Genomic DNA, 18620 nt, shown 5'->3' on the forward strand with positions numbered 1-18620 from the left:
TTTAGCAATATTATCGAGTTGTATTATTGTTATTTTGTGTTATAAATGCTGCTTTCAACAATATGCTGTTGTATTAGGCTCACTTAAACCCAATTCTGTTCCATTTTGTTGATGATGAGTGACTGGTTACCAAATGCGGTTCAAACACGAAAAACAAACAATTTCAAAGTAATGTAGAAATTGAATTGTCGAAAGTGATAGTAAAGTGAAAAATGAAATATTAAGAAGTGATATTGAAATGTCAATAATAATATTGTTAAATGACATCTATTTGAAATCATTCACATCATTCAATTTTTCTTAACAAATTACAAACAGAAACAAGAATGGTGATGAGATTTTTCTATCGCCTAAACTCAAATGTTAGATAAAGATACTAGGTAGTCAGCAAAGAGCTAAATGTTGGTCATTTCTCACATGTTCTTTATTAAATTTAGCGATAATTGAGCATAATTTTACATTAAAGAAAAAAAACGTTCCATAATTCGAGATTCAATAGTCAAATTTGTAACGTGAATATTGTTCAGGAATTGTTAAATTGACAATACTGGCCACAGTTGAAAGCCATGTTACCAATGCATTGGTTCCACTTTCTTTTGCTAGTTTAAACCAGCTGCTATTGCTTGCCATGTCACAAGGATGCACATAGTAGAAAGGAAAGTTAAAAATCGGATGCATTTGTTGTGAGATTACACCGAAATTACTTTTTGTTTCAACCTGCAATCCATCCAAACTCACCGGCCTGCCGCTAGAGTCGGAAACATTGAAATACAGAATCGGCGCACAAAAACTCTCACTGAATATAATCTGGTAATCCCATGTCAATATATCTGTTCCACATTCATCACTAAAAACTCCATCGTCCTCCAAGTCCTCTTCCCCACTGCTTTCTCCCGAGACATTGTTTTCTTTACAAATTGTCACTTTTTTCCGTAAGATTAGTTCTTCGGCGCAATGAGCGTTGTAATGTTTTTCGACGAACCAATCATCTTTGAGAGCATCTGATGCTGACACGAAATGATGGACCAACTTGTTGAAGAGTGATATATGAAAAGGCAGCATGGTAATTTCAGTACAGTAAATTCATTTATTGATCGCAAGTAGTTTGATGTATTTTCTGAGATCTAGGTTTTACACTTAATAGTTTGTAGTTTCGTTGGCTATCTGATTTCAAACTATATGAAATTGTTTCTTTCAGACACTTCAACCGCTTTTTCATAGTCCAGAAAATTCATCTCTTGATTTGAATTTGATTTCAATTATATCCTGCTGTACTCCTGAAAAGAAACCATATATGTGATGAAAATGCCATCTCATAGAATCTTAAAATCTGCACTATCATTGAAAAAATTGGGATTTTTGTGGACAAGTTAAAATATCAAATTTTTATTTTCCATTTTCAAGAAAAAATCGTGGACTACATTCTACTTATTTCCATGAGAACATGGTAGTAATAATTTCAAGTAATTTTATTCATGTCAATAATTGTGCTGCATAAAACTTGTGATTTGGATGGAGATAAGCATAGCCTACTATAGATAGAGTAGATAGATATAGCCTACTATTATTCAAAGTAAGCCATGGGATAAGGGTATCAGACAAGTAGAATCAATAATACCATTGAATATAAACTTTATTTTTTGGTATTTTAAAAATTCAACATGGTAATGAAAAAACATAATGCACCCACCATGAAAACCGAATGAAAACTTAATATTACTAGCACACAATGCTCATTACTAGCACTCAATTACTCATTCCACTGTCATTACAACATTCATGACAGGACAGTATCATGATATTTGATTTGTCAATGTTCGTGATATGTTTTTATCAAATACAAGAAAACTGCATCTTGGTCCAAATAAGACAGACTTGTAAGTGCTCAAGAAGTGCTGATTCAGGTACATGATCCGCTTCGCTTCGTCCAATAGATTCTTGAACTCTTGTCTCTCACAGTAACCTGATGGAAAACATAGTTTGTTGAACTTATGCTTTGAATTGATAAGTAAGTTTGCATGCTTGCTACTTTTGCAAGCATGGTTTCGAAGGCCGAGGACCTTCGTGTTGGTGACCTTGTAGTATTCAAGTTTTGTGTTGGTGAAATGTGGGGTAACCTCTTGTGGTTGGTTCAGTTTTATGGTCATCAGATGCAATCTATCTGTGTCAATGATTATCAATTAAAAAAATTTAATTTTTTTAATCTCTGTCACCTTTTTAAGGTGACGCATCGTATTATTCCCTTATCACTCGAGTTTAATTTCAAGTAATTTTATTTCTTAATTTTTACTTTTGAACTTCATTTAATAATTTTTCTGGAGTAATTGATTATTTTCAATAAAAATATTAACATACCTTCTGAACATGTCCATAGAGTACGAGATAGAAATGACCCATCTTTCTGTAAGAATTCTTCAAAGTTCCTGGTACCTCCACCCCACCCGAAGTAATGTGATTTGGCAGCTAGAATTCTGATCATTAGTTAAGAATAAATAGTAAATTAATCTATACTGGAAATTTAGATACATTTAATTTATAAATTTACCTCCACCCCACCCGAAGTAATGTGATTTGGCAGATAGAATTCTGATCATTAGTTAAGAATAAATAGTAAATTAATCTATAGCCTACTGGAAATTTAGATACATGTAATTTAGAAATTTAGATTATAACAACTATAGATGAAGAAAATTTAACATGTAATTATTCAAAAGTGTGATAATGCCATTATATGAAAGTTTGATAAATAATAACTACTATAGATGTCGATTGTAAATGTAATTTTTGTAAAGTTTCATATAATTTAATTTTCAAACAAACATTGATTAGCTGTTTGTTGTTTTTTTTAAAACTGTCTAAATTTTTCTACAATAATTGATGATTACTTCTATTTAGCTCATCCTTTGAAGATACCTTCGGAGGATGATAAACAATCATCATCATCATCATCATCACCACTCACTATCTTCAAAAAGAACCAAAATCACGTATCCTATGGAAGTAAGTAGGAGGGATAATCAATGGGCTTTACTAATAAATAGTCTCGGTCAGTCAAAACTTGATTAAATATAGGGATGGGTATCGAAAGACAAAACATCGATGGTTTTTTCATCCTAACATCGATAAGTGAAAAACATCGAACAGTAAACATCGATGTTTTTGAACATCGATGTTTTTAAACATCGTTTATCGCCCTACGTTTTTAAGGATGATACTATTAGTCCAGTCAATATAGACATAAAAAAGGGGGTGTGCTTGCAATTTATATTGTAGTTCTGATTTTTTATTATATTATTTGGGTACATAAGAGAAGTGCAGAACCAATTTCTTCATGCAAGATTTCCTTGTGCTAGATACAAGATAGCCCAAAAACCTCGTATTTTCGGCTGATTTTCCAGTTTTCAGCTATTTCTGCCAAATCTCTCAAAGATTATATAATTCTGAAAATAAATGAGATCACTCGGAACACTCTATCTCCAATGAGTACTTTGTTATAATTTTTCAAAAATGAGTAAAATTTGAAGAAAAAATCAATTTTGAAGAAATTTTAGTTTTTAATCAACAATATCTTCCGATTGTTACAATTTAGATGTATATTTCAAAATCCCTCTAGGCGTATTTTTGTGCTATACAATCTGAGATCAGGTAGAGCGCTCTATGTCATATAGATTTCCAAGTACACCTGACAACAATGCTCCTTGTATTGTGGAAAACACCTAATTTTCAGCTTCAACAATCATCACCATCTACTTTGTCCTCACATTGATATTTCGCACAATGACATAAGTTCATGGGTAAGAATCACCTGTTTGATGCACTTGATTTCAGTATTTCCTAGTAGAGGCACGCTTAAGGACACCTCAAAGATCAAAATTTCAAACACTTATAATTTACTTTTGACACAATGCTCAGATTTCATCGTACTACACTTCATTCTTCTCGGCTCGCCAAGGCGGTTGAAATCATGCATCAACAGTCAAATTCGGTCAAAAATTAGAAAATTTATTGTTGAGTGTAGGTACTTATTCATATTCAATACATAAGAAATGGCCAATTTCTATATTCAAAGCTATGTATCTCGGTAACCCCTTATTATAAAAATTATAACATGATCTTGAAATGTACAATAGAATTTTCTTTTTCATCTGCTGTGAACAATTCATGAAAAATATGTTCGTAAAGTGAGATTTGATTGTTGAAAAAAATCCGGAAATTGTAGATATTTCTCTCATATCAACGGTTTAGGCAGTTCTATGATAGCGAAAAGTGATTCAAGATGGATTTCAGGCAACTGAGCTCGTAGAGGATGAATTTATCTACAATTTGTAATCAATCGTAAGTTTCTATGATGTATCAGACTCGTTTTAGAAACTCTTGATCAACAGTAAAATTACGAAAAAAATGTAAAAACTGAAATCGCCATTTTTAAAATCTTAACTTACAAATTGTTTTGGAATCGAAAGTATTATTTATTGGAGTGGGTAGAGGGGGACAATTTTCACATTCTCACTAGATTTGGAAATTTTATCAGAAGTATTTCACAAGACATGCAACTTTGAATATAGAAATTGGTCATTTTCTGTGTATTGGAATATGAGCTTAAGTACACTCAACAATAAATTTTCCATTTTTCGACCGAATTTGACTTATTATGCATGATTTTGAACCGCCGTGACGAACCGAGGAGGATGACGTGTAGTACGATGAAATCTGAGCATTATGTCAAAAGTTATGTGTTTGAAATTTTGATCCTTGAGGTGACCTTAAGCGCGACTCTCCACTAGGAAATACTGAAATGAAGTGTATCTTACGGGTGATTCTCATAGAACATAATCTCAAGAACTTATGTCGTTGTGCGAAATAATTCAAATAATTGAAGTCAGGTTGTGACTAGAAAGATACATCAACTCCAGTTCACAAGATTTGTCATCTTCATGGTTTAGTCTGAAAACTCTCGGGATATCCTTGAGGATTCTGTCTTGAAATTTCACCCTAAGCTAATTTTAGCAATCATTGATACTCATATCGTATTCATTCAATACCTGATAGATTTTTTAGGAAATGAAAATGGATTAAGTTTTTTTATATGGATATCTGCACTCCTTACAATATGAGGACCTCTTTTCCAGAGCTAGATTAATTAGTGTTAAACACATGTTGAGGAAATAATTGTACTAAGAAAAAACTCTTCCTAAGAAACGAAGAATCCGACCTTTTATTCAATTCTAAATAACTAACTATCTAACCTTGATACGGGCCACAGAAGTAATGTAAATCTTCAAGAGTATCCAACAGTCTCACATAAAAATACAGAGAACCTGATTGAAAAATAAAAATAGCAATCTGCAGGAAATCAAAACTTATGCGAGATCTTTCACAAGAGTGATCTATATTCACAAAAAACACTAAACAGAATTCTACACTAAATATGATAGGGATTGATTGTAATTCTGTTACTATTGCTTATTGCTCTCAAGATAATCCTCTTCAAACAAAAAAAAACTTGTATCAAATTAAAAAATTAGAATTGTTTTTACTTTTTAGTTGGGAAAAACATCGGATGACCGATGTCTAGGTAAAACCATCGATAAGTGAAAAACATCGAACAGTAAACATCGATGTTTGATGTTGAAACATCGATGTATCGATACCCATCCCTAAATTAAATATAGCCTATTTCATAAAAGGTAGTTCAGTTTAAAGGATACACTGTGCCTGATAATTCCAACTTTTGTTTGAACACAGAGAGTAGTTTTTTGTAGCTTTTTGTATTATATATTGTGGCTGCTGTCAGTATTATATCGTACCTGCGGAAAAACAAAAGCAATAAATTACTAAACTAAGTTATTTTATGTCTGATTCGAATCATTTATCTTATTTATTTATTTATTCACATTGTGTACAAATACTTAACATGAGGAAAGGCACAACAGGCTCATGCCCAAAACTGTACCATTTCCAATGGTACATTACAACAATGAAAAATGAAACAGATCGAAAGTCTGTTAATTTTAATTTGATCGAATTCATATAAGACTGCAAGAAAATCAACAAAAATTATGGTAGCTTACTTGATATACATTTAATAAGATTCATTACATAAATTTTCATTTCTAGAAACATAAAACAATTGTTTTTATAACATTCATTTGTATTAGGGACACATTAGATACTAATACATTCATTATATTTGGTCACATATATCTGACCAACTTTTATAAAAGATTTGTTTTCTTGATTTTTCAATCGCCATGGGAGGTATAATGCAGAATGATAAGACTTGGAAGACTTTCCAATTATACACAAATTTATATGAGTGTGTAGATGAAAATAAATATAATATTTTATTATACTCACTTGAAATCATCCAAATCACTGAAGGACTCCCAGTCTCCAGCAAAAAATTTGCATTTTACTGACGAGTCGTTCAAGCTCTGAAGATTCTTCAATGTGTTTGGAATAGTTATTTTATTTATGACACTGTCATTCTGGAAATAATTGCCTAGTTAAGCTACATTGATTAAGCAATAGTCAAGATTTTCAAATAATTTATTGCATAGTTGAATAAACTACATTCATTAAACAAAAGTTAAGATTTTCGAAATAATTTATTGTTTGTGTATGATGAACTTCTATTGTTTTCTACAGTTACTTAACAATTTTTGTTAAGAGCTATATAGTCTCTGGAATTCAGGAATACTTCTTCCACACTACACGTATACAATATTACAAAGCATACCGTGCTATGCGCGTCTGATTTGTGGGGAGTGTATTATGAATTTATAGGTCTGTCAATCAACTATAAAAGTTGGATATACAGAAATGTATATCCATAGCCTATATTGATTCATTTAAAGTTATTATATACTATTCATTAAGATGATTGGGGGAAGAAATATTTATAGTTAGATGATAATATGGGGCGCATTTAATAGAAGAATTTTTTAAAAATATATTTCACAAGTATGTGGCGTCACATGTGTTAGCCTACATATGAGAGTTTTGTTAGCGAAGAAAAACATTTCAGTTCACATCGGTTTACCTTTCGCTAAGTTACTCTACTACCTAAATTTAATAATTTGGAAATTATTCGCATATTATCAAATAAATATTTTACCTTTACTAGTCCAGGCAATGAATGCTTAAAAAAGGGTTTAGAGGGAAAAGTTGGGAAGACAATTTCTGACCCCGCAGTTCTGTTAAGGGTAGTAAGGAGGTAAACATATCAAAAGTCCCCACCCCTACCCCTGTGCTAAGGGAGTGGGGGTGATTTAAAGGTACCATTTTTTGGTTTCTCGCATAAAACTCAAAAACTATGTATCCAAAGGACTTGACTGTCACATAACAAATTAAAGCTCACCTAATTTCCTACAATATTTAATTCACAACTTTTTTTATATCTCCTCTAGTTTTCGAGATATCCGCCCTTGAAGGTGTGACATTTTTGAAAAAAAAACACGTTGCACAAAAGGTGTAGGGAAATCCGTAAAAGTCAGAATCATACATCAAATTGAAGAGATATTAATGCTCTATAAGCTCATAATTAATACGGATTTTTCCCATCGATTTTTGAAAAGTTAGAAGAGCAAAAATAGAAAAAAAATTGGTGCCAAATTTTTTTTTTCAAAAATGTCACACATTTAAGGGCGGATATCTCGAAAACTAGATGAGATATACAAAAAGTTGTAAAATGAATATTGTAGGAAATTATGTAAGCTTTAATTTATTATATGACAGTCAAGTCCTTAGGATACATAGTTTTTTAGTTTTATGCGATAAACCAAAAAATGGTACCTTTAAACCACCCCCACTCCCTTAGCACAAGTGGTAGGGGTGGGGACTTTTGATATGTTTACCTCCTTACTACCCTTAACAGAACTGCGGGGTCAAAAATTGTCTTCCCAAATTTTCCCTCTATAACCTTTCCTTGACTGGACCTGTCCTTTTGACTGGACCTTTCCTGGCCTATACATAGGAATCGCAATTAATATTATTCCTATAGTGGTGACCACAAAGCCCTTATATGGTACAAGGGACACCTCCGTACCATTAGCATTAACGGAGGCGAGCGCGCTTCCAGTATGCGCATTCTAACTTAATTAGACCCGGTTGCACTAAAGCCGGTTAAATTTTAATCCTGATTAATTCTACGAAAACCAATAAAATAAGGCTTTTCAGAAAAAAAAACTTCTCTGATTAGTTCTCGTGAAATTAATCACGATCAAATTTTAACCGGCTTTTGTGCAGATGTTAACATTTCCACTAGATGATAAGAATTCATCTTTTAGTTTGGGAGGCGCGTCGCGGCGCTCTGTGTGCTTTGAGATCAACTGGCGAATTTATGGTTTGTTGAAGATAATTTCATAAATTTTCAATCCAAATGAATAAAATAAATACTTGAATTAATTGAAAATTATCAATGAGACTCACATAATCCTGAAAATGTACTATTTCGGCGCCAATATAGAATGACAATATGCCCAGAAAACCATTGCCGCAGCCTAGATCCAAAACTTTCTTTCCTTTAAATGTACCTTCAGGATTATTCTCACATAAATAATTCATAAGATGGTAAGTGCAATCCCAAACTTTGAAACCACCTGTGAACAAAGAGAATTTTTAAAATCGACAGTAAAATTAGATATATTGGACTCATAATTTGTTCATGTAAAGATTTAATGTTTGGATATGGTGTTTCAATACTGTGACATTGTATTCTGTAAATTGTATTTTATTTATAATGAATTTTTCATCTGACCTGGCTTATTTACTGATGTACTCTGGCTCAAATAAACATCATTGATTCGACTATTACACTATTATTTGGAGAGAAAATTTGTTGATTCAGTGTAATAAAAAATATGATAGCATTGGCAATAATATTTATTCAATAAATAAAATGGTAGTTAAAAATATTGAAATGGGAAATTAAATTTGAAGAGAGTATTTATGAATGAGATTTCTGCTAAGAATGAGTAATTGCTTTAAAACTAAATAATAAAATCATACATACAGATTTTACTATTGACTAATACACAATCATAATTATTTTGTTAAGTAAAAAATTAAATATTAGCTTATAAGGTATTCTTTGATCAAAGCATAGACATGTTTGAAGCATGATCTTGACGACCACGGTTCCTCTCTGATGTTCACGTATACGTTTCTACTGTCGTCGGGTGCTGAGCTTGAGCGAGTTTTAAAGTAATCTGCGGAGCAACTTCGATCTGCTACTTTGTGGCTAATCGATTCCATCTGAATGAAGAAAATACCCAAAGGATCATCTACAGCTTGTCACGAGAACTGCGTGACTCTCAGGATCTGTGACACTGCTGGGTTTTGTCTTGAACTGCAAACTCAGCTGGAGAAGTCATATTCAACAGGTAACCAGTCGACTCTCCCGCATTTGATATCTGCTGCTCAATATGAGGAGCCTGGTGACTGAGAGGTATCTTTAGAAGATGTATCACGCTCTCTGCCATAGCCACATCACCTATGGATTGCTCCTGTGGGGTCATTCGACAAGGGCTGCTGATGCTGCAAAAGAGGGCTGTGACAATCATAACAAACAGTGATCATCTTGCCCATTTAAAGCTCATCTTTGCTTCCCTTGGAGTACTGACGGTCATCAGCCATTACATCCTCCTGTGTTTGGTGTATTTCAAGAGGATACAGCATACTCAGAAGGATTGAATGGCTTGGACATTTAGCCAGAATGAGTGACGAGAGGGTACCATCAAGACTCCTGGAAGAAAGAATGCTTGGGACGAGAAAGAGAGGTCGACCACGGACAAGATGACTGAACGACGTGATCGGAGACCTCCGGGTGCTGGGCGTGGCAAACTGGCGACGGAGTGCTCAGGATAGAGACGAATGGAGGCGCTATGTTGAGGAGGCCAAAGTCCACCCAGGACTGTAGAGCCGGATAAAGTAAGTAGTAGTACAGCATACTCAGGCTGTCCGTAGTAGCATTCATTACCACAATACCAGACACCGTGAACTGTTGGATATCCCCAGGAGACGCCTCCACCGATCGCGGGCCAGTTATAGGATTTCTGCCCTGAAATTCTCTAACAAGCTGCCTCCTGGTGTGAAGCAGTTGGATGATGCCGCCTTCAATAGATCCGCTAGGAAGCTGCTATGTGACAAGGTATATTACAGTGAGTGTGAATGAATATTTGAGTGATAATTTGATTCTTTTACCAAATGCGGTTACTGGATCACTGTCATCTAAATAGTTACATGCTGCTTAACGTGTATTGATTTTTATGACGCCATCGATCAAGATTGGGATTAAGCAGAAGGTATCAAATCATAGCTTATAGATAAATATAAATGAAAATATAAATCTGAGTACCCTTTTGAGTTATTTTGACACGACATGTTTCGGCTACTAATGCCATTTCAAGTCTTGAAAACATGTTTAGCCGAGACATGTCGTGTCAAAATAATTCAAAAGGGTACTCAGATTTATATTAAAAGTAGCACTAAAGAAAAAATACAACTTATAGATAAAACACTGGTGTGTAAATTCCGAGCTGAGTTTATTTTACAGATATTTTACAGTAGTTGGAATGAAACAAAATTAAAAAAACTATAACTTGTAATAGGCACTTTTTCCCAGTTAGCAGTGCTGTAATCTACACTTACCCTCATATTGTGCTTCTTCTATATCAGCATCAGTCTTGTAAATTTCTTTTGAATTATTGGACTCCGAAGATAAATAATGTATTGAATTATCGGAGTTAGAAATTTTTTTTGTGAGCCATTTTCCTTCAGTTATTAGTTCAGAACCATAATTCGAAGGTATTATTTCAACTGCTGGCAACCACTTCAAATCAGAATCAATTATTTTATCTGAAATATAACAAAGACTATAAGATCAAATCACATCAAATTAGAAAATGGACAAAATAATTCAATTTAACAAAATAATTTTTTTAAATCCTTTCTTTTAATACAAGGCTATCCAGTTTCAAGACAGGTAATAATCTGTATGTCAAGAATCATCAACATTTTGCAGTAACTTATACATTGTAGTAGCTTTTGTCTTGAAGTAAGTACGGTTTATAATACCAACTATATACAGCACTATTGCTTGATTCATATAATTATTAACTACAAGAATTGATTACATAATTTGATAACATATAGATTTATTATGTATATCACCTTGAGATGTTTCTGTCACTGCAGCCTCAACATTATTATCCTCACTATTTGAAAAATTGAATTTGAACATACTCATTTGAGGTAAACTCTGTTGAATTACATTAATTGCTATCGCAATCTATAATAATAATAGACCTTACTAAGCATTTGTCAGCTTTTTTATGAAAATAAGGTGAAGACACAACAGAAATTTTAACTTTGCTGCCGGAAAGATGACGAAAACAAAAACCTAACCTATAATAGAAAACAGATGGTTCAAAGAACAGACCGCCAACTGCTTAATGTTAGCAACTATTTTGGAAATATAATATTATAAAAAAGTATTTTTTAGTTTAGAATCATAATATTTCACAAGAAAATTTCATTTGCACTTATAAAATATTATTGGAATTAAAAAATTCTCAAGAATCACTTGAAACATTTCATTATTTGTATTATTAATTAAGCACAAGAAAGTTTTGATTTAGGTTGGTACTACATTCAGAGAAAATTTGAATGTACGTATGAAGAATGGCTACCTACCGCGTCTTTATTCGCATTTAAAGAATTAAAATCTGTAATGAAAATTGAAATTTTTATCATTTCATTAGTCTTATAATGGTGTAATAATGAAGTAGAGATCATGATCAAACATGGTGTTTGTTTCAAGTGTAGTTATAGTAGGATAATTTGAATATTCTGGTACAATAACCTACCGGTACATGGTACGTTTTCCAAGTAGTACATAAATGACAATGAATAGTGAAATTGGAGTGTGAGGTGAGTATTTTAAGTAGTCGTTCTTTGAATTACAATTTTAGTGAGGTCCACGTTATATTGGCAGTGGATAAAGATAAAAGAATAGCAATACCGATTCTCTGCATTAATTAATTATATTTCTACACTGTCAAAAACATAATTGGCATCGTTGTGGACCTGGAAAAGGATACTGTAGTACCACCGGCTTTGTCGAATGATTGACAAGGATAGCAAAACCAAAGTTGATCAAATACTGTCATTATAACGTGGACCTCACTATAGATATTATATATAAAATATTAAAATTTATGGTGTGATCATACTGAATGCGTATTATGTGCAATTGCACATCAGATTTTTGAGCCGAACAACAAAATCTGGAATCAGCATTTTAATCTGGCTAATGTGTGAACATCCCTCAAGAACTGAATGTGTTTTTTTTTAAATAGCTGAGCAAAAACTCATTGGAGAAGTTAGCTTCATGCTATTACCTATAATTTTAACTATCATTAATAATTTTCTAAATCTGCTATGAATTTGTATGAGGAAAACTGAAAGTAAACTAATTTACATCCTTTTACTAGAACTAGATTAAGTTACCTGAATTTCATTGCATTGGTTTCTAATTGAATGAGTCTTATAGGTACGTGATTAAATATTCAATATTTGAATTTGGCCGCGCAGAACTTGCATAAATAGGCCCCAACTGTTCGGGCATCTAAAGCAGGGAACCCACTATGCCGTCACCGTCAGGCGCCGTCCGGCACCGACCGTCACCGTTGCATACCGGCAACATTGCTTTGCATTATTTTAAACGAACGGCAACCCACTATACCCGTCCGTCACCGGCCACGACCGTGTCCGTCATTCACCGTCGGTCACCATTGCTGTTTGGGGCATTCTTGCCGGATAGCCGGTCCGTTTTTTTATCATTCTTCCAGTCGACATTCAACTATCAGTGAAGTCACATCACCTCACGGAAGTTACTGTGTTTCACTGGGAATTTCAGTAACTCGAGCAATTCGTAGAACTTCTTTGGAGTCATGCAGAAATATAAAAAGAACTTAGCATCGTCTTTTTTCAAGTCGTCAAACAAATGATGAAATTCACCATATTCGTTTCTTCTTCTGAAGATTTCGTGCAAGCAGTACCTATGCTTCCTCCGTTTCTGTATCTCTTCTTCTTCAGCACATGCTGCGGCTATTACTAGCAATTCCTCCTCTGATGAACTCTCCATCGCAACTGATGCATTTCTTCTGGTTAGCTCCGGTTTCTGACGGAGCTAACCAGACGGGCAAGTGGGTTATCGCCGGAAAATGACGGTGAAGGCGGCGACTGACGGTGATGGTCGGTGCTGGACGGTGCCTGACGGTGACGGCATAGTGGGTTCCCTGCTTCAGACGCACGGTTTTTTTCCTAACTAGAAAAGCAGAAACAATACCATACTGTTTCATTTTAATCATAATATGATATTAATTGTTGATTCTTGCTGATAATGATCAATTATATCGAAAATATATTATTTATGCGTTGTAAAATCGCTTCACGATGGTTCGGAGTCCACCTAAAACTGTAGGTCCATTCATATCAAGAATCAATAATTTTATTGGCCATAAAACAACATTACAAAAATGTAAGCAATAGGCTTCGTCAATAATAAGTAAAATATCACAAGTTGGACTATAAAAATGATCAAATTTACACATACACATTGAAATATTCCAGGTACTGATTAACAGAATAGGAAGCTTCAGATTTGTGCCATTTTTCAACAACAATACAAAACATTTTCAATGGTAACTGCTTAACATTATCTGTAAATTAAACATGCGAATTTGTAGGCACTTATGACTTTTCAGAGTTTTAGTCAATCTAACTGTAGGTCATGTTATATCATCCGTCTAGTGTAATGTGAATGTAGTGAAATATTTTTATTGAAATTAGACAGATTTCTCTTTACGGAGATTGAATTATAATATACTGTATATAAAAACAAGGTAAGGTCATTATTTCGTGTTCAACAAAAATTAATCTACGAGATTCATACCAAATATAATAATAGACTGATTATTATATCTCATCATCATCCGTCTCATTACTCAAGCACAACCCTAGAGCTCATGTGGGCTTCACCCTCAGCAAAAAATCATATATACTATATTCACCAAGAAAATATATCAGTCTATCATTTAAAAATACATTTATGTAATTGTGATTATACATTATGGTAGTTCATTATCCATTTTTTGATAGCTTATAGTGATTTGGAAAGGGTGCAGAATTGGAAAAGGATAGATCTATTTCAAATTTAAATATTCTCTATTCTACAAAAAATGAAATGTTACATTAAAAAATACAATTACAATGGTGATAGAAAAATGAAATGGAACACCGCTCTTGCTAAGACTATACTTTTGTATGTAGGGGAGAAAATCTGAAAGTCTACTGATACTGTAGACTAGGATAACAAACCAGTGTTAACCAGATGCTTTATTTAAAATGTGTATCTTACAATAAATTGGTTCTTATTCTATGTAATCTATATCAAGGGATCTAGAATACAGGAATGCAGGAATCTGTATTCTCGATTCCTTGCTTTTCATTAATTCCTACCTGTGAAAATGAACCCGCTCATTTGTGATAAGATCATGAATCTCACAGCTGACTCTTTGATATCAGCCCTCAGTAGGCCAGTAGTGATGTTGACTCTGGAGAAAAGGGCTAGGAGATGGGTGAGGAGTGAGGAGGTGTTCCCAAGGTTATCCCTTGACCCAGAGGCGCGGCGGCAACCGAAGCTCAATGTTTGGAATTCGAAATGCCCGAAGCGCCTGTCCCTTGAAGGGTGGTGGGGGTGTTCTCTGTTCCTTCCTAACCTCACTCACGATCCAGCAGTGCTTGCCCGTTCGTGGTTCGACTCACATCGTGCTGTGAACGCTGTTTCCGTCGAAAGTTATGAGTGGACCGGTGTCTCACATTGTTCTCCACCAATAGACTGTATGATCGACACTCAATGAAACATTGTAATTATTACAATATACATCCCTCTATTTTATCACTACTTTACCCATCGAATACGATTTATCGTTTTCAGTTCATCCACATGTCGAAATAAAATCTTGAAGTATAGTTTGTATAAAATAAGTTGAGACTTTGCATCCGAGGAGATTACAGCTTTTCCAATCTGTGTAAAATTGCGGCTTTAGAATTTCTAACTACACAATTGCATGTAGAATTTCTTTGGATGAAGGGCAAAACCTCAACCTATTTCATACACACTACCTATAGATTCAAACTTCATATTGAGTACAGTAACACAATAGTCACAATTGTACAGAAATCACACTTATAGTGTCTTTATGACGCTGCACACGTGAAAAATTCAACAAAGTAGATAAAAAATTGAGGTTGAATAAACAAGATTTTGTTAGATCTACATGTAGAACTGAGAAAATTTCATATTAATCTCATAATAAGTCTCTATGACGCTGCACATATGAAAAATGTAAAAAAGTAGATGAAAAATTGAGGTGGAATAAACAAGATTTTGTCAGGTCTACATGTAGAGCAGACAAAATCTCATTAGTTCCATATTATATGGAGGATTCCATAGCATTTCATTAAACAATATTGTTTAATATGCATAATTATGATAATGTGTTTTATCCTACTTGAAAGATGCCATAAAGTAGCAGATTATGATATTTTTATATTCATCAATTAAGAAGACAATTGCTTGCTTTACTTCATAGAAAGAAACTCATCCCATCATAGATAATTTTGTCAAAAATGTTATTAAAATTAGCTGATACAAGTATGAATGGATGAATGCTATCTTAGATTGTACCAGAAACAAGTTCTATATTATATTTTTGAATCAAGACTAAAATGTTCAAAATTAGCTTCTAGCTTCTTGTTTACAAGGGTGTAAATTTCTCACTCATTCTCTTTCTTCAAGTTGAAAGCAATGTTTCACAAATATTTTATTTGAAGACTTATCTCATAAAGTTATAAATTCCAGTAGATAAGATTCTAAGCTCTTCTTGATTATTATTCACCGTTGTAAACAGAGTTGAGAATACGTGTTTAGTAGAAATTGGATTCTCCATTTCCTCCAGTTGCATTATCTTGCTCCATAAAAGTTATTGCTTTATAACAGTGAAATTACCACAATTTCCTTTCTGGCAGACAGAAAAACGCCCAAGTAGAAGTATTTTTCTTCACACCCACCATAGGACTTTAGGATGCTCCTCCCAACGTCTAAGTCTAGACAGTAGGACAATCATCATATTCAATAACTGTTATTCTCTGTCTCCAACTTTAGAAACGTACATACTTGAAATAAAAATAAAATTACACAACTGTGAATTATTATGAGAAATTTCCTGAGCATATAAATTCAAGTACGGTACTCTAATCTTATTATTTATTTATTGGTTAGAACAAACAATACAATAGTTGGAAGAGTAAAAACAGGCTATTGCCCAAAACTTCTTCAATTACCTAATGTTTTCCAAATTATGAAGGTTATGACCATTTCAATTTCTTCATTACATCATCGATAGCTAATTTGATAATGAACTAATTATTACAATCTTAACAAGTATCTCAGTTGTAAGAACTTCACAAACCATCATTTTAGACAACCAATTGACATTCAAATAAACTACATAAAAGGAGAATAATACTTTTGTCTTATTGTGTTATACAATCTTTTATACAAATTTACAACTCTCATTTATTCATCAAGTCATTCTAATAAGACTCATGGAACAGATAGTCTCTTCTTCCTGATTTTGAAAAATATAGAAGCTCTGTGTGCTTCTGTGCACTGTACTTTTGCATTTTTTAAGATTCTACTTTAAAAGCAGAATCTATAGGTGAATAATATTGATTATTCACAGTATTAATATCAATAATATTGATTATATCTTTTGATTAACAAATAATTGAAAAATATACCCGATAGTTCAATCTTCCTATAATGTACGTTTTGGACCACCAGTCAAACTGCCAGTCAACACTTTTTCATCGACGCTATTGTGATTTGAATAATTGTTGTAGAGTTGTAGAGTATTGGTGGTGGATGTAACTACAAGTAGATTGAAGTTTGCTCTCCCTCCATGAAATATCAAGTGATATTTATATGTTCCAGGTGGACCAGACAACATTAGAGTAGTGAATAGTGAGATGAAACGGTGACATAGATTAGGATATTAGCAAATAGCTGAGAATGGCATGGCTGAACTCGTGCATTAGCAGTCAGGGCGAGAGGATCCAGCCCTCTGTCAGCTCACCCCTTCATCTGCTGCTCAAGGTACAACAATATTTTTTAAATAAATTTAGTTTAGTTAATTTTTCTGAAACCAGATTTCAGTTTAAAAGTAGATAGTAAAATTGAATGCACTGTAGACTGTACTTACAGTATTATTTACTTATGACGTTAATGATATCACTAAATGAATACCGTAAGGTATTTTTTTAGGGATCATAATTTTTACATTTTTTCAATGATAAAGTAATATAGTTTAGTATAGTTTAATATTTACCGGTAATGTAATTTTTACGTTAAATAATATAGTAATGATAAAGTAATATAGTTTAGTAGAGTATAATATTTAAGTGTAATATTTGTACTAAGGAACTGCATTACCAAACTAATAATTATAAAGATGAATTCTCATACATCAGTATCAGTGAACGTTTCCGGTAAAGTGAGAATATTATTCCCATACGTTCTAATGGGACTATTCATACCCTCTCGGCCGGGCTGAATGGGAAACCCTGGGAATAATCTCATTAGAACTCATGTAAATTATATTTTCAATGTACCGAGCACTTTTACTGAGACTGATATGTGGGAATCCCCCTTATGAGTCACAATAGGAATAATCCTGTGGAAATTTATAATATGTATCTACATAAAGATACGATAAATCGCAGATATTGATTTCTTAGTAAATATACGATAAATTGCAGATATTGGCTTCTCAGTAAAAAAAAGTGTGGGACCTAGAAGGAATGGACTTCAATTCAGAAACCAGCTATCTTGATAAATCAAAACTGACATGAAATTAGCAATTGCCAATCGCCAGTGGCAAGATGAATTTTACCTATCGTAATCGGGAGACTTAAATTTACCGGTACCAGTATTGATGTTTCCATAAAACCATTCAAAGTCGAATTTTAATTTATGAGGTTTGAGTGTATTTTACATAATAATTATAAGGCTCAAAATTTATATCTATAGTGAGGTCCACGTTACAATGGCTGTGGAGAAAGATAGGAGAACAACGTTGCCGAACCTCTGTCTTGTCAATGTCTTCTATATACGGTAGCTGATACAGGTTTATTAATGTACTATTAACTGTTCATTCTCGTTTAAAGTAATCAATTATATTTTATTAAGCAATGAATTCTATTTTTCAATAGATTTATAATGAATTTACATAATTAAGATTGAATATTTTGTGAATCAATTAATAATTCTAAATTGTTGAAAGACGATCTGACAACAGAGCAAAGCGAGAAAGAGATAGCGCTATCCGCTTTGTTGAATGATACAAGGATAGCAATACCATTGCTAATCAAACACTGCCATTATAACGTGGACCTCACTAGAGTACCGGTATTAATTTTTGCCTGCAATGGATCATCTGCATATTTTTTATACCAAATTTCCGCCAAATATGATTTAACAGGGCCTCAAATTT

General features: G+C 33.3%; 2 protein-coding genes and 1 long non-coding RNA gene across 4 annotated transcripts in view; 1 reads left to right on the forward strand and 2 right to left on the reverse strand.

Moving 5' to 3' along the window:
• Window positions 1-251: 251 nt before the first annotated feature.
• Window positions 252-1273, reverse strand: LOC111050602 (ubiquitin-like-conjugating enzyme ATG10). Its single transcript, XM_022336945.2, has one exon. The coding sequence runs from the start codon at window positions 1060-1062 to the stop codon at window positions 493-495; it is 570 nt and encodes a 189-aa protein (XP_022192637.2). The 5' UTR covers window positions 1063-1273; the 3' UTR covers window positions 252-492.
• Window positions 407-11405, reverse strand: LOC111050601 (histidine protein methyltransferase 1 homolog). Of its 2 annotated transcripts, none has more exons than XM_022336943.2 (7): window positions 11173-11404; window positions 10651-10857; window positions 8431-8600; window positions 6358-6488; window positions 5709-5807; window positions 2356-2471; window positions 407-1277 (listed from the first exon to the last, which is right to left on the reverse strand). In XM_022336943.2, exons 1-7 carry the CDS (start codon window positions 11246-11248, stop codon window positions 1216-1218), a joined length of 861 nt encoding a protein of 286 aa, XP_022192635.1. In that variant the 5' UTR covers window positions 11249-11404; the 3' UTR covers window positions 407-1215. The 2 variants fall into 2 exon arrangements, with proteins under 2 accessions (XP_022192635.1, XP_039280996.1); XM_039425062.1 differs by lacking the exon at window positions 407-1277 and adding an exon at window positions 1505-1963 and having other exon boundaries at window positions 11173-11405.
• Window positions 11406-11650: 245 nt separating this feature from the next.
• The window catches only part of LOC111050598, a 32544-nt gene continuing 25574 nt past the window's right edge, over window positions 11651-18620 (forward strand). The window contains exons 1-2 of the long non-coding RNA XR_002606060.2: window positions 11651-11931; window positions 17063-17224. This is a non-coding gene — a long non-coding RNA (uncharacterized LOC111050598). The remainder of the gene's footprint in view (window positions 11932-17062; window positions 17225-18620) is intronic.

This window comes from Nilaparvata lugens, chromosome 3 (genome assembly GCF_014356525.2).
Source record: "Nilaparvata lugens isolate BPH chromosome 3, ASM1435652v1, whole genome shotgun sequence".
Lineage (NCBI taxonomy): Eukaryota > Metazoa > Arthropoda > Insecta > Hemiptera > Delphacidae > Nilaparvata > Nilaparvata lugens.

Coding starts and splice junctions, on each gene's coding strand:
- LOC111050601 (XM_039425062.1), bottom strand. CDS start 11,248: ATGAGTATGTTCAAATTCAATTTTTCAAATAGTGAGGATAATAATGTT. Junction 5,808..6,357: donor AGTGATTTGGATGATTTCAA/GTGAGTATAATA, acceptor GTTTTTCCGCAG/GTACGATATAATACTGACAG. Junction 2,472..5,708: donor TTGGAATTATCAGGCACAGT/GTATCCTTTAAA, acceptor ACTAATGATCAG/AATTCTAGCTGCCAAATCAC.
- LOC111050602 (XM_022336945.2), bottom strand. CDS start 1,062: ATGCTGCCTTTTCATATATCACTCTTCAACAAGTTGGTCCATCATTTC.